General features: G+C 39.9%; 1 protein-coding gene across 4 annotated transcripts in view; it reads right to left on the minus strand.

Annotated features, from left to right (window-relative positions):
• Window positions 1–2,450: 2,450 nt before the first annotated feature.
• SYNRG (synergin gamma) overlaps window positions 2,451–15,874 on the minus strand; it is a 41,709-nt gene continuing 28,285 nt past the window's right edge. For all 4 annotated transcript variants that reach the window (XM_075113464.1, XM_075113463.1, XM_075113462.1 and 1 more), the window contains 8 exons: window positions 11,169–11,771; window positions 10,648–10,811; window positions 9,870–9,923; window positions 9,033–9,129; window positions 8,598–8,746; window positions 5,643–5,753; window positions 5,151–5,186; window positions 2,451–4,139 (listed from right to left, as the gene is read on the minus strand). In XM_075113464.1, the coding sequence (XP_074969565.1) occupies window positions 4,008–4,139; window positions 5,151–5,186; window positions 5,643–5,753; window positions 8,598–8,746; window positions 9,033–9,129; window positions 9,870–9,923; window positions 10,648–10,811; window positions 11,169–11,771 (1,346 nt within the window). In that variant the 3' untranslated portion in view covers window positions 2,451–4,007. The remainder of the gene's footprint in view (window positions 4,140–5,150; window positions 5,187–5,642; window positions 5,754–8,597; window positions 8,747–9,032; window positions 9,130–9,869; window positions 9,924–10,647; window positions 10,812–11,168; window positions 11,772–15,874) is intronic.

Here is a 15,874-nt window from a genome sequence, read left to right on the forward strand (position 1 = left end):
TCTCCCGAGCCACAGGAAGGTTTCACCCTGCCCATGCAGGACCCCCCCGGCCAGCACCCGCGGAGCTCTTCCCAGAGATGACAACCACCTTTGGGTACCTGCGAGCAGCAAATCAACATTTTTTCCTGGCTGCATCCTGGAACAAGCCACTTCACAGGTTGGTCAGATATGAAATGAGGTCTTTATTGAAAACAAGGTTTGAATCTCAACAAAGGATTTATAAAGCATTGCAAGAATTAAGGGAGTAAACAATGTACTAAAGTCAATTAATAACGCTTATTCTCAATGGATTTAGAGTATCAGCAGTGACTCCAGCATAGCACAAACCGTAACAGCTCCAACTACTAATCGCAAAACCACTTCTAGAAGACAAATAACATTCACCCAGAGGGAAGAGAGTCACAATATAAAGAGCAGTTTTCTGACCACTTTTCTTCATAAAATTATGACATTTAATATTGAGAACTGGAATTAAATACAGGCCCAGAGAGAGAAAAAATCTTTCAGAAAAAGTAGTTTGTACAATAGCAGCTTTTATTGAAAAGGCAGTTTTTGTTTCAAGTTTAATTAATCTGACATGTGGCTAACTAGAAATCAGAGCATTCCTTAGGTTTTCACGAGCTGCTTCTCAACCTTATGTCGAACTTCACTCTCGCTTCACATATATACTGCACAATTTTCAAGGAAGGAGCTGCTCAAAACAAACCCAGGTGAAGAGAAGCTGCTGCCAGAGAGGAAAAGCCAGCAAACGGTCAAGTGCAGAATGCAACAATTCCCACACCACAAAACCTCCAAGCAGCTACAGCCAATACGGGTCAGCAAGCCTGGGGAGATACTCAAACCCAAACGCGGCAACGGAGGGGCGGGGGATAGGCTGGAGCAGCCTGTTTGCTCCCCAGCGCTCCTACCACCGAGGGGAAACTGCAACACACAAAGGCAGCACAGAAGCATCAGGAGTACAACTGGGCAAAGTCACACACATTAAATAACCAAGCAAATAATCTGTTAAAATTCCAAATATTCACAGATATAGAGAAAAACCACTTTCCATAGGTAACCCCAAGGCAGCTTCAGAGAACATGGAAAAAAAAAAAGGAAACCCATGTTCTCACTTTTTTTCTAGTGAAAGAATACATGCAGAAAAAGGAGTTACATTTATAAAATTCAACACAACAAAAGCAAAAGGCAGCGTGTCCATTAGCCTGTATGCAAAGGAAGCAGAAGAACGTGGTCTCTTACAATGCACTGTAGAAAATACTGTAACCTTGGATACAGATTGCAAGGACACTGGGCTTTGGCTGGCAACGTAATATCTGAGAGGATGCTGAATGCAACAATGAGTCATTTTAATGACTAGGGTATGCGAGATGATCCTCATTGTGCAATGCCTTTATCGAGGGTATCTACACACAAAACATTTGGTGTATTCCCATGACGTAAAGGTGTTCAGAAGAACGCTTTCTGCTTGCCACAAACATGGTAAATATTGCCTGCTGCTTTCCCTTCTGTAGGCAGCGAGCAAGCAGTAGTGTCATACTTCAGTAAGCTCTGCTGCAATTTTAATTGTAAATGTCGATTTCTTATTTTTATGGGCCAAAACACACGCTGGATACATCTCAGAGAGGGAACTTACTTGCTTAACAAGTACATTAGCGAGTACAAGAAAAACATCACTGAAAAATGCTTCTATGACAATATAGCTGGCACTGTATTTGAAGTACTGGTTGCTTTAAGTTTCACATTGTGGCCTCTTTTATTTGTGGCATTCTCTATTAATTAGAAAAAAAAATCCTATCTAGCTAAGTGTTCCGGAACTGTGGTGGAAACCCACGCTAACAATAAACTCCCTTTTCCCAATATAGCGTTTCATAAGCAACAGCCTTTGCGTCAGCCAGATACTCAGAACCACTTGAGAAGTCCCCTTGCTAGCAGCAAGACGAGGCATTTGCTTGAAGTCAGACAATGCTTAAGTGCTTCTGTAATTCAGCGCGCAAAAGCGAACGCTGGCTTACTGTGCTGAGTAGACCCCAAACATCAAGAGGAGCACTTGCACGGGCGATGTATGCCGCAGCCCCTAATTGCGATGGCAAACAATGCATGTGGTCAAAAGCTATGGTGCTGACTGCTGTAACTCTTTCACACCTAATAAATGAAAGGGAACAAGCAACGAGTGACTGCCCTTTTTTTGATAATTACTGGGCAGCAGAAGGCAGGCAGTCACTGTCACAGGATTGAAAATCTGCCGCTTGATTAGCTTGAGCTTGCGACTGGAGGCACAGGTTGCTTATTTTATGAATGAGCTAATTTCAGGCAGTAGGAAGATTTATTTTAATTTGTGTAAATAAGGGGCCAGACACCTAGCACTCTTATTAGCCAAGGTTGTTTCACTCGGTATAATTAATATTTTAGTATAACTAAGCATTTTTTGTGTTTTTTTTTTTTTTTTTTTTAAAAAAACGCGAGGCATCGTTTTTCCTCACTGTAATATCTATTTCAGCAAATAACCACTGGCCAATGTCAGCTACTCATAATGGAGGCAAGATTAACTTGGAAAAGCTGTTGATATCTTTGGAGAGAAGGGAGATTTTTGAGAGATCTGAGAAACTTGAAGTCAAAGAATTAAGAAGCAAATTGTACCCAAAGGATACACACCCCACTTCGTTCACTGCAGACTGAGTAAGCCTGTAGAGTGATAAGGCTCTTATAATAATGCCGTGAAGCTCCCACTAGGTTTAAAATTCTGTAACTAGCACTAAAGCTGATTGCACTATCGTCTGGATATTGTATGAGGAGAGAATCAGGTACTTTAGATGTACGGGTAACATTTTGTGATAGTCTATTATACTAACCTCCTTCTGCCCAGAGAGGTGTACCCAGCACAAGCAACGGAACGGCAGGTGTGCAATAGCCTGCTTCAAAAAACCAGCCTGCTTGGGAAGAGCAACTTTCAGTGTTAGATCACACCCACCTGCAGCAGGAGCTAAGGGCCATCTTGTGCTGCCTGTTCTGAGTCAGAGAAACACGTTACTACAGATAGCACTAGACTGCACAAGTTACACGCAGGCATCCCATCAAGAAAAGCGTATTAATGTACAAAAAAGGTAACATATATATAAATATCTATATACGGGAGCAGACACGCTGTATCAGTGGAGTTCAGCAGTGATGCAGCCACATAGCTACCGAAGGGTCAGGGTGGGACATAACAAATCATACCTGTAGTTCAGAACCAGTCCAAGGAAGGAGTTCATCTACATTTAGAACAGAGTAGCAAAGACTACAAGTTTTAAAATCCAGCTGCCTGTACTAAAGAATCCAGATATTATAGGGGAAATTTCAACAATTTTTTCAAGTCCTTATCCCCCAGTACTAACCAGTTACGCATGTGAATACAGTATAATTTACAATACAGAACAGTGGAAGCATAAATATACAATGTCTCTCCGCAGTCTCATTCCTTCTAAGTCAATAATTCATTTTGCCTTGAAAGTTACTGTGACTCATGCATTGTATGCATTGTAATATTATAGCAGCAAATATTTAAAGAAAAACATCATGGTCCATATACCAAAACCATTAAGGAAAAGATTTGTTTGCAAATATGTACTTCAAGTATTTAAGTGGTCACTTCTATGTAAATCAGTCTAACATTTCAGTTTTTCTTGGAAGCTAGGTACTGGCCTCTCTCAGAGGTTTATGCACTTGGTTAGCAGACTGCTTTTTACAAAGACTAACCCGCTTTCATCTTGAGAAAGACTAAAATGCCGCATTTTTTGCCACACTACATTTTTTTTCTGGCTATTTCTGAAACCCTGGCCATTTCAAGTGAAATTCTTCATGAGCAATTTGTATGCGACAGTGGCTTTAACCCGTTATGGTACAAAAATGGAACCGAAACATTTCAAACACTAACCACACCTCAAGCCCTTCCGCTTACCCTATCACACCATTCACCCCGAGTGTCCTGCATTATCAGACCCGATACTCCATCTTCAGTCCAACTGCTTTCAGAGCAGGTCTGGCAAAATGAGGCCTGGAGGTTTTGGCTCCACACAGTTGATCCAGAAATTTGCACAGCTTGCATGGTATTGGTGCCCTCCATACGCCAGCTTAAAGTTATCCATTTCCGAATTAAAGGCCTAAAATAACAAGAATTGAAACAAGTGTGACAGTCTTATCTACTCCAGGATCTAGAAGCTAGAGTGGAAAATGGACACTGCACACGTATCACCCCAGAATGACACGGCATGGTAGGACCCTCTCACTCTGAACAGACCAAACAAAATTTTATTTTAGGCTGCAAAGTGTTTGCAGGTGAGCAAAAACTCCAGCCATTGCACCTGATGCATACTTTGCCTCTTACACCCTGTATTAAGGGAGCCATCTGATTAGCATGCTGCCTGATCTGACACCTGGCAACTAACTCACCTTGTTTCATGCATCTTCTGCTACATATCCATGCAAGATAAATGCTTGTTCTGCCAGCCAGTAGATAGCTACTGCATTTATTGCACTGGGTCAAATTTTGCTGTGGTTTAGGCAGGTGCAGTTCTTGATATTAGTGTTATTTCAGGTTGAATTTGATCTACTATCTTCTGTTAACTGAATCTGCTTTACAATAGGAGCTTCTGAACAGCGTGTGAAGCCATGAACAAGCTTAAAATGTCTCGATGTGTGTTGCTAGGAGATACTTTCCAATGCTTCACAGCTACCTATTTAAAAAAATATTCTAAACCTGTCCCCCACTCCCTGGATTTCCTGCAGAGATTTCTAAAAATGCCATTGCCTACTACATACAGCCAAAAGTCAATATTTGTAGCAATCCCCCCCAGTTCCCCCCCTCCTCCTGCACAGACACACAGGCAGCTACAAATTCCAAAACTCACTGCAGTGAATTCTCTACCACACAGCAGAAGTAGCACAAAACCAGAAAGCTATTCACAAGATACAAGCATGCAGACAAGACAAAGGGGAGGCTCTAGAGCATGTTAGTTGATCAGATCAAGTGTTACGGTCACAAAAATGACTAGAAGAAAAGGATTCATGATTGGTACAATTGAGAATGACAGCTGAAGGCCAGTGAGCAGTTCAGCCTTCCACACTCAACTAAGAATGATTCTATAAAGAATATGTTTTTTACAGATTCATACTTTTCTAGGAAGCTCTTCCACAGGTTTCTCTTCTTTCTGAAATAATGTTGAAACCAAAAAGTCAGCAAAACTGCCGATATCTCTAAATTGGTTGGCATTACTCTGTACATATCCTGGGATTCCCTCCCAGCTCTGCTAATTGCAATAATCCCCTCTTGGTGATCCTCAGAGATGCATTTCATAAAGAAAAGTCATTAAAATATGTTGGTTTTAAAAAATATATATATACTTTTTAAGTCTTAGCATCCCAGCTTCTTCCCCATTATGAACAATTTAACTCAACCCTTTATCCACATCTGTGTCATACCCAAAGCCCAATGAATACAGGACATCGACTATTTGAGTCCCATCTATAGGTCAGATTTTGCCTTTGCCACTTCTGGTTACAAGTTATAGCCACGAATTTTTTTTTAAATACACCCAAATACACCTAAATGAAACTCCCAACTGTAAATTAAAAAGGAGTTTAACAGTAGAGGCCATTACACTTACTTTACTTCTTGAATCCACATTTAGGAGGCACACTCCACAGGCAAGATCTTGGGCATTTTTAATCCCTGGACGCAGCATACAAGAAGAGAAATCCAGTGAGTTTTCATCTGGCTAAAGAAACGAGACAATACAATTTAGGCATTTTCAGTGACTGAAGAAGTTTCAAACATCATGATAGAAATCATTGATCTGGTTGCTACTGAGAGCCGTAGTATCACACCGGCAACCTGGCAGGGATGACATACTACACTTTCTCATAAACTGATGTGTGATTTAATCAAAGCCATTAGTATGTATTTGCAATTCTGCTATGCAATCTCCATCAGCATTAATTTACAAAACTCAAGCTCTTGAAAAAGGATTAGACTACAAAGGAAAGAATTTTTAAGTTCCACATTCCCACATCAAAAGGGGAAGAAACTTCTGAGGAAAGAGCCCAGGCGGCGGCTGCTACATTTCAACTGCAGCGTATTAAGAACTGGACGAAGATAAACAGTGGTATGCAACAACTATTTGTGCAGCTGCAAGGAAACGAGCCATCGGCCAGCACAGCTTCCACTAGTTAGCATTTGAAGTGGTGTCTGTATCAGTGTTTATTGTCCTGAATTCCGTATTATTGCCTGATCAAAAAAAGGCAGTAGTTATTCTTTCTGAAGGTTTTTCTGAAGCTAGAATATGGCACAGCAGTACAAAACGGGGTACTAAAGTTAACCAAACCATAGAAGAATTACGGTCACCAGCCATACACAAGCTCAGGTTAGAGAGAGACAAAGGATGGGAGAATAAGCCTGCAAATAAGTAATACATTAATATAGTCGCTTTTCCAGTACACAATCTTACTTTTCAGCCACAAGATAAATGATAATTTAAAACTTTGCATAAGGATGGTACAAAACTGTGGAAGTTTTGCTTGAAGATAGCAGTGCAAATAAAAACAGTGACTAGAAATGCACGAAGTATAAAGAAAAATGGTGTGATCATGGAACACGTGTACTCTTCTTAATCCGTACTGTAGGTATGCTGATCACGCTCCCCCGCTGAATGGCTGGAGAATAATTGGAATCCTGAAAAAAACACCCTTTAATCTTTAAGTAGATCAATCAAATTAATAAAGGCACTCTAATATTTGTTTACCAGATGCATGAATGAAGCAAATGAGAAGGTCATCCTGTAATTTGCAGTGAAAAACCACAAGGCCATGCGTAAAATTACCTTGTAACAAAATCCTTTAAAAGATAAAATTAACCTTTCCAAGCACATGCCTCTAAGCTAGAATACTTCTCTCCACTTAATTGGCACTTCTGCATCATTTGGGATTCGTGACCGCAACACCAGGGGAAGAAGGTACGGTTCCACACCTTCCAGTGACCCAGGTGGAGAGAGAAACAAAAAGGGATGATTTTGAGAGCTACAGGAGTCAGGAGCCCTGTCTCTTGGCTAACTTCAGAGGTACTGTGCACATATGACACGGCATTATTTGCAGCTCCTAGCATGCTTAAAATTTAGCTGGACTGCTACTAGCCAGGAGCCGCTGCAGCTCAGAGAACACGTGGCCAAGCTTTGGACTTTAAGGTAATCCCTGTAATCTTCCAAGGAAAAGCACTTTAAGAACTAAATTTTAATCCACTTGCTTAAATCAGGAGAGGATCCTGATAGCTTTTTAGATTGTTGCTATCAACAATGCCAGAGTTCAAACAGATGAATCTCAGTCTATCAAATTCATCTGACAAGCAGTAAAATACTGAAAGTATAAATTTCATATTATGACAAGCTTTGTGCAACACAGGACATCACCAAAAATAGCTGCTTGCCACTGCTGTTTGTACTGGAGAGGCTTAAAAATGTGTAAAAGTTGTGTAAAAAGGGACTGATCATTTATAGTACCTGCTTTGCAGGGAACAACAGTGAGCTGAAATAGATATTTCAAGCAGAATCCAAGTACTCTGGGCGTTACTTATAAACAAGTGATTATTAGGGAGCAAAATGCTTTAGTGGCCATAGTTGCATTGCAAGAAGGAAGCCACAAATTAAAATGTTGAGTGAAAACATAGCCATGGTAATGACCTGCTTATTGATGCTTGATGTGATGTACTGATACTAAGAGTTGAAGACTCGCTCAGGTATAGGATATATATATCCATTATGCAAGACAATATCAAGTACCTACTTATGGATGATTCCCTAAAAATATGAGTTTTACCATTGTTAAAGAAAGTAATTTTGCACGTAAGTACACAAAACAGTGCAAGGTATTTAATGGCAAGGTGATTTTCTTGCCTTCTAACTGTGTGTATTCTGTACCTGGCCCCAACGTGCCCCTCTTTTTCCCAATTCCTTTGCAGACCCTTTCCATGGCGTGCTCCTTCTCTTAAAGGCCACCCCTCAGACAGCCGCTCACCATCTCTCCTTGTAGCACTTGCCCAGTTATGTAGAAAGCTCTCAAGCTCCTACCAGACTGTCTCAGAGCAATTGAGCTTTTTCTGGCAGTTCTATGCAGAGGAGGAAACGCTATTTAGTCTGTTGCAGCGACCAAAACAAACTTAGACATTTCCAAATGCAGAGAGAAAGGAAAACAGTTTAGTTATTCCTGTGTTGCTATACTGTGTGCTCCTGTATTGTGAGCATTAAAACTAATTGCAGGGATATTACAAAACCAAGATATGTCCACATTATTCTGGCTTCATAAAATGGCTTATTTGAATTTTACTAAATTTCCCTTTTTGGAGAGACACATAGGATAGCACCTAAATCATTAAGACAGTAAGAAAGACATCATCAGGTTTGTGCATAAATAACAGTTTTCTTAGAGAGCTTTAAACTGGATTTCACAAATAAGAGCATTTCCATTTTGCAAGAGGAAAATACAAACTGTAAAATTAGGACACCCCATGAAGTCACTTTACATATAATTATGACATTTCTTTTAGTAAAGACATAGCTTATTTTCGGTCTTACCGTTAAAGCAGCAAGTGACATGAAGCTTATTAGGTTGTTCCACACTTTATCAATATCCTTCAGCAGCTGCTGGAGTTTCTCACTACAAACAGCAGTTGCTTTGATACCCAGTTCAACTCTCTTTGTTACTCTGTAGACTTCAACAACCCCTGTTGATATAAAACACAGCGGAGGATTGCAGAGAATTCGCTGCAAGCACAGATTCCTGAAACTTTAACTCAGAAATAGCACAAAATAGGCATGGCACACGAAAGGTGGTCATGGATGGTTATTTCAAAGTAGTAGTTACATTTATTTAGCAGAGGAGTTGTTCATTATTTCGGTGCAGGCAAAGATTAAGCTAAAAAATAATACCATTTTGGAAAGAGAGATTATATATTACTGCTCTTCAGAGGAGAACTTTCAATGTAAGAGACATGGTAAATTAAAGCATACCTAGTAAATATTCCATGCCTTGAGCAGACTGGATAACTTCAGTGCAGACGGATGAACTACTTATTCCATTTAAGGTATCATTTGCTTTCTTTATGACCTGGTGGAAATGAATTTCATAAAATGATGGTGTTATCTACCTTAAAATAATTATTACGAACAAGACTGGCCCCAACAGAAACTGTTACACAAAAAAGGAGGCAAATTAAATAAGAAATAATTGCCATACTCCATCACATGTTTCTCTACATTCATGCTGTAACTGTAAGTAGATCAGGGAAAAAGCACGAACATTTAAAACCTTAATGTATTCCCCCAAATATTTTCATTATCAGAATAATAGTTTTAAGAGTATGCATGCATTGCTATCGAGTTTAATAATAACATTCACAGTTTTGGCTGTCTAATACTCCAATGCAAAGAATTTTTAAGGAAAACTGATCTGGCTGTGAAACATCTGATAGCCATTACCAGAAAATTAACGGCCCCTCCACACAGCACATTAAACAAGCCTGTTTCTCAAGAAGTTCTGAAGAGCCAGGTGCTGGTATCAGTGCCCCGAAAACATGCCTTACTGGGCACCCCAAACACAGGAACGCCAAATTAACTCGTTAATTTGAGAATTCAGGCAAAAGCCAAACTAACCACAAATGACAGGGAGATTGGTACAGGATCTCTAACTGAGGAGGTAATGCTTCTAGTGTGTGACAGCTTTTGGCTTAAAAATTGTAATCCACTTGGGCTGATTCACACCCTTTCTATGCCTATATGGTCTTAAACACTGAATGAGGTGGCACCTACAGGAAGGGGGAAAGGTTTCAGAGGAGACCGTACACTTACTTGCAGGGCACTCTCCAAGCATCTTTGCCATTCGTATGCATACCTCTCACTTTCCTATTTGAAAGAAAAGGACAGTCTGAAGCTTGTTCCCACCCGCATTTCCCTTGCTCCTATCACAATAGACATACAGTAGACAGGTATTTTAAGAGATTATTTGCAGGTTAGCTATGTAAACTTTTAACATACCTATTCCTAGATTTCCCCCATTCTTTAAATATTCTCTTTGCACCCGAACTCTAAAATTTGATTGCTGGGAGTTAGAACTAGTTTCAAAATGAAGAACATATATGAACAGGTAAAAAGTTTGCATTGTACCTACCTACTCCTGACACATTTGTTACAGGTCTGCTGTTCTAGAAATGGGGATTAGCAGAATTTAATCTGAGTCCTTTTACCATCTATTCTCAAGATAAGCAAGAGAAATAACTACAACACAGCCAAAAAAGTTAAGCCATTTCCCAAAGCCAATGGTCTCAACGCCAAAGCTGGGATTAGACTTAAGCCGTAACTAATTTCCAGTTACAAGCTTAGACTGCAAGGTCAAGTGATTCTGACTGACTTTCCTTCCCCACTCCACAAGAATTTAAAGACAGGAAAGAAGAAACCTCCTTTATGAGCAGTTTCCAATCAAAACATCTAACCTTACCCAGATGCCATCTTAGAATCATACCCTAATTTCAAACAGCTGAAGTCCTAAACAGTTGGGATACAGAACAGCCTCGATACCACGCTGATGAAAGTCATTGACAATTTACATGTATGCCAGATAATTCCTTACCTCAACTTCCCCAGTCAAGTCTTTGTATTTGTCTCTGATGACAGGCAAAGCAGGCTTCTCACTTAGAGTATTTGAACGATCTCTAAATGGCTGTTCCAAAACTGGTAAAGGTGAAGAGCGACTTATTTCCCGGTCGCCTAGGCTTAAACTCCTTTTATGAGTCCCTAAAAAGTTAGGATATAAACAAGTTAGTCTTTTACTCATAAAGGCACAGACTATTTAAAATGAATAAAATAGTAGCAAGGGATGCACTGCTGCTCCAGAAGAAAAAAGCCTTCTATTTACTTGGTGACTGGTGCAAATTTCCCCGGTTCCTCAGTTCTTACAATTTTTTGACACAAAATTTTATTCTAGAACAAGACCTGCTCCAAACACAGTTGAAATCAATTAGAAGATTCAGCTTGTTTCCAGTAACATTTGGAACTAATTATTAGCCACTGACTAATTTATAATTTGATTAGAAAAATTAGGCTTTGATAAGCACATGCATTATGACCTTTGGGCACCCTGAGCGGGCTTACCTTGAACAGACAGGTCAAAGGTAGCCAGTTCACTCTTGATCATCTCCTCACTAGATTTCACCTTGCCTTGAGAAGTTGCCACCAAGAAGTCAAACTTGCTGATTTTTGGCTTTTCACTCTGGAATTCCCCAAAGTCATCTGTAGATTCTCTCTGCAGTTCAGAAGAGATATCACTAGCAAGGAAGTCTGCCTCTTGATTTGTGTCAGCTGCTGCTGCTGCATCCTGCGCTTCTGATGAAGGTCTTGCAAAATCACCAAAGCCTCCAATGTCATCATCACTTGGACCGCTGGATATTGGTCCAGAGTCTTTAAAGTTTGCAAAGGCTGCAAAGGAAACATCCTGTAAAGCATCCTCGCTAGAAAAGGTTGTCACTTTGGAAACTGTTGTCATGGTAATGTTTTCCGAACTGCCAAACAAGGTCTCCTTCTTCTGAAGAACAGAAGTAGCCGCAGAGGATCCACTTCCTGAAGACTGGACAAAGGAGGAGAGCTTCTTGCCCTGATGAATGTCGTCTTTGTCAGGCCAGTCATAGCTTGCCAGGCTGCTCGCTGCAGACCCACTGTTACAGCTTCCAAATGGGGCACATTTTAAGTCATCTATATCTGAGAAAAACAAACCCCTACAATTAGAAGCTGAAGTTCAAACGTTACTCTCTCCACACTGTGTAAAAACAGCAGCAACTTGCTAAGAGTCTCAAAGAACTGCAAGAACACACACAGTGAATTGTTGTTTCAACGAAGCTTAGAGTTCGCACAAAAATAATCTGAAAAATACCTACGCATTTCGTAAAAAAAAAAATATCTCCATTTAATAAGTGTAAGCCTTGACCTTTGAATATTGCCTTATATTTTAAGCTGAAAGTCACCATCCCACTACGGGTAGTGAACAAACACTAAAAAAAATAAATGTTTGTAGACAGTACAGACTGCAGAGATCACCAGTTTAGTTTTCTGATGCTGGCTGCAGAATCTACAATTAAAATGTAAACATTAGCAACTCAAACACCTTATCGCATCATTTCATCTTATCAAAACCAACCACACAGAACACTGGGCTAACTTTCCCATTCCCTCCAATGAAGTATTAATACACTTTAATTTTATATTCATGCTTTGATACAAATAATATATAAAAATGTGCTGCAAGAATTTTTAAAAAAATAGAAATCCAGTTTAAGCTTATCGCAGTTACCGCAGTGGCGCACAGCTGACTCTTCAAACTTACAGGTTCCGGGAACGACATGAATATTGCAAAGATCGTGTTTTAGCTTTTACAAACTATTTATTCCGTTAAGTATAGAGAAAATCCAATTATTTTGCAGAAAGCTCCGAACATTTATACTCACCCGGCAATTATATGGGCCAACAGGTTCTCCTCGCTGCCATAAGCAGGTATAAGATATAGGCTGGTTGCTTACATTAGAGCCAGCAAAGGAGCCTGCACAGTGACTAGGGTCGGCTGGGCTTTGTCCGCTACTCATTCAACCGATCTTTCACGTTTAGACTGAGATTGATCCATAGCGAAGGCACAGACAGCCAGGGGCTGGGTAGTTTTCATTAAAGCATTAAAAAAAAAAAAGCCCTACTATACCACATTTGGCATTTGTTTTCCAGCATTAACAATTGTCAGTTTGGATTAGACATTTAGCCGCTGCTCAGTGCCTGGGGTCAAGCGGGCTCAAGGTAAAGCAAATGCAAAGCAGGAAATATATTTCTCTTAGCATTGTTTTAGCTGAGACTTTTCTGATAAACATTATGGTCTTAACTGGCTGGCATGCAGTAACAGCAACTTGGTTCAATACAGCCAGGGTGGGAACAAGCTGACTTTCCAGCCGCCCTCTTTATTCAATCTGGCCACACCAGCCTGAGGATTAAGCCATTTTAACAAAACATTTCTGCCCTCATTTATTAATTTTACTGGAAGGGGAGAGCACGCTATGCTTTAGGCTGCTTTCCAGGCATGACCCACATACATGGCTAATTAAAAAGTCCAACAAATATACAATTTAATGATAGAGTTTAACGGCTACTACAATAAAGCGAAAAGGCCCTTTGCAATGGGTCAGCGAGGCATGGTGTGTCACCTATCAGATTTTCCTACGGGATATTCTTCCTGCAGCTGCTGCATTTGCACATGACAGCATCTCAATAACAGACGTTAGCATCTTGCATACGGACAGCAAGATTTCAAAGTGCCGTTTGAATATTAAATTTGTAGAGCAAGCAGTTTACAGAAGGGTAAACAGACGAGAGATGAAATCACCTGCTTATGGCAAAACTGAATAGAAAGAAAGCTCCGAGGTGAAAAGGAGCTGACTTGCAAGGGATCAGTAATTTATCACGAGAAACCACACCTTGTGTCTCAAATACACGGTTTTGTTTAAAGAAGTTAAATGAAAGCTTTGCTAGCATTAAAGAGAGTGCCAGAATAACCTCCAAAATGTTAGCCAACTGTAATTAATCCTGGGATCTTGAAAATACCACAGTGTACTAGGCAACCTCTTTTTTTTTCAATTCATGTTGACTCCAAAACCCAGGAAAGATTTAAGTATCGCTATTGTTTCAGTGTTCACCAGGAAATGAAAAGAAAGAGTGATGATCCTACTGTGAAGATCTGCACAATGTATTGTGAATTATTTCTTTGATAACTGGTAAGAGTTTGAGCTGAAAACACATCCTAAAGGAGCAGGTCAGCGTACTCCTGATCTGCTCCTGGCTCAGGGACAGGCAGAATAAGCAGCTGGCTTCGGTGGGAATCCTGAACTCCCCATGCTTCGCCTGCAATCAATAGGTCACGGCAGGGAAGGCAGAACAATATTTTAATTATTCACAACCTAAGATTCAAGATTCTCGATGTGAATTCATGCAGACACGAAACCCATCTGCATAGGTGTAAGAGCCGAGATGAAATGTAATAGTTCAATTCTATACATTTTATTTGGATAGTTGCAAAACGATTACTTGGGTGAATAAACTTTCCTAAGAGTATATTATAGGAAAAATACTGTGTTCAGAGACAAAGTGTTTACAGCTAAAGCAGTCCTAAAACAATTTCTTGAAAAGTATGAAAATAGGAATGTATGTTTAACTGTCCACAATCCAAGGTAAACTAGCTTTTATAAGAATTTTTATTCTATTGCAAAAAACCCAACATAGCGCCGTGCCACACACTGCATTTCAGAGAATCATTTGCCACGTTAGATGTTTTTCAATAGAGGAAGTAAAATCATAAGCCTTTAGTTTTGCCGTAGCTACGACAAAGGTTATCTGAGCTCTTAGCACATTTGCTGCATAATGAAGAGAGGAGCATTTTTCCCCCACCAGGTAGCAGAGCAACTTGCCACCAGACTAATAAGCGAAGAAGCAGTTTACATGTGAAAAGCACTTCTTGCTTGACCCTAGAGAACTCTCCATCATGTGGGTATCTTTATTATTGGCAAAAAGATTGTTTTACTAAGCAGTGTTAAGAACTGCTCCTCCAATAGCCTTTTTCTTAAAGGCCACAGATACGTTTAATGAATAAAAAAATGCAGTTAAAATGCTGCAGTTATCCCCTCTGATGTAATAAAAGCTTCGCTTTGCTGGTATGGCAATTCAAAATTTTAAAATAAGCAAGTGTATCAGTAGTAATTTTTTATCAAAGCAAGAGATGATTAAGCAGGGAAAAAAAAAAAAATCAAGTACTTCTAACTAAGCATCACACTTAGCGAAGACAGATGCTACGGCGCTCCAGCCATTTCCTCCTGGAGGACAATTCTAGTAAGAACAGAATCTGAACTGGTAAGAAGCATCGCATTTTATCAAAAAATGAGCAAAGACTAAATCCATTCAAAATTCTACAAAAATACTTTGTTTTGGGGATACACAATCTTTTTTTGTAAGGTTAAAAGTGATTTCTTAGAAATATTTGGAGACCATATAGCAAATTCCCCATCAAAGCAGGAAAAAAATCTTAAATTGATCATGCGTTTGGAATCCTATATTCCTACCACAAGAGACGTATCAATAGATTTCAGTGAAATATATCATCATAAAACGGTATTCCTTAGTAATCTCAGGAGCAGTTCTGTGGTGTCTTCCAGAAACGACACAGCATATTTGAGTTTGGTTTTGTTCTGAAAGCCCAAAAGCACTCACGCCCAATATATTGAAGCCGCGTGTCGTTGGCACTGGTGAGACCACAAGGCACACCCCCGATTAAATGCAGTGCATAGAAATTCTTAAATCACCTGAAGATGGGAGCGGGGTGGGAAGGGTGCATGTCTGTAAAAATAAGAGTCAGATCCATTCAAATATCGTGTAACCACATTTTTTCCCCCTTAAGAATATTTTCTAGTGAACCAAGAATGGAAAAGTTATCTACACAGTGTTGTGCTGGAGCGCAGTAAGTTTCCGAAAGCTTCAGAAACCAAACCCAGTTTGTATTTCTTCCAAAGCAAAAGGTTTGAAATATTTACCATGTACTCTCCATCCATTTCAGACTACCAAAACCATAGTCCAGCCTGCCTGCTCATCACCTGGGGAGAGCTACAGCCATACAAGCCAGCCACGCAGCTGCCGGAGAGGGGCAGAGCAATAGCTGCCAAGGAATGGACAGGAGAATACTGACAGAGGATGAAATACAGTTAAAACACTGTTTCCCAGTGTTATCTCATCTACAGAAAAACATGACATCCTTCATTTGAGCCAACTATAACAATTTATTT

This window comes from Phalacrocorax aristotelis, chromosome 18 (assembly GCF_949628215.1).
Source record: "Phalacrocorax aristotelis chromosome 18, bGulAri2.1, whole genome shotgun sequence".
In the NCBI taxonomy this organism is placed as follows: Eukaryota; Metazoa; Chordata; class Aves; order Suliformes; family Phalacrocoracidae; genus Phalacrocorax; species Phalacrocorax aristotelis.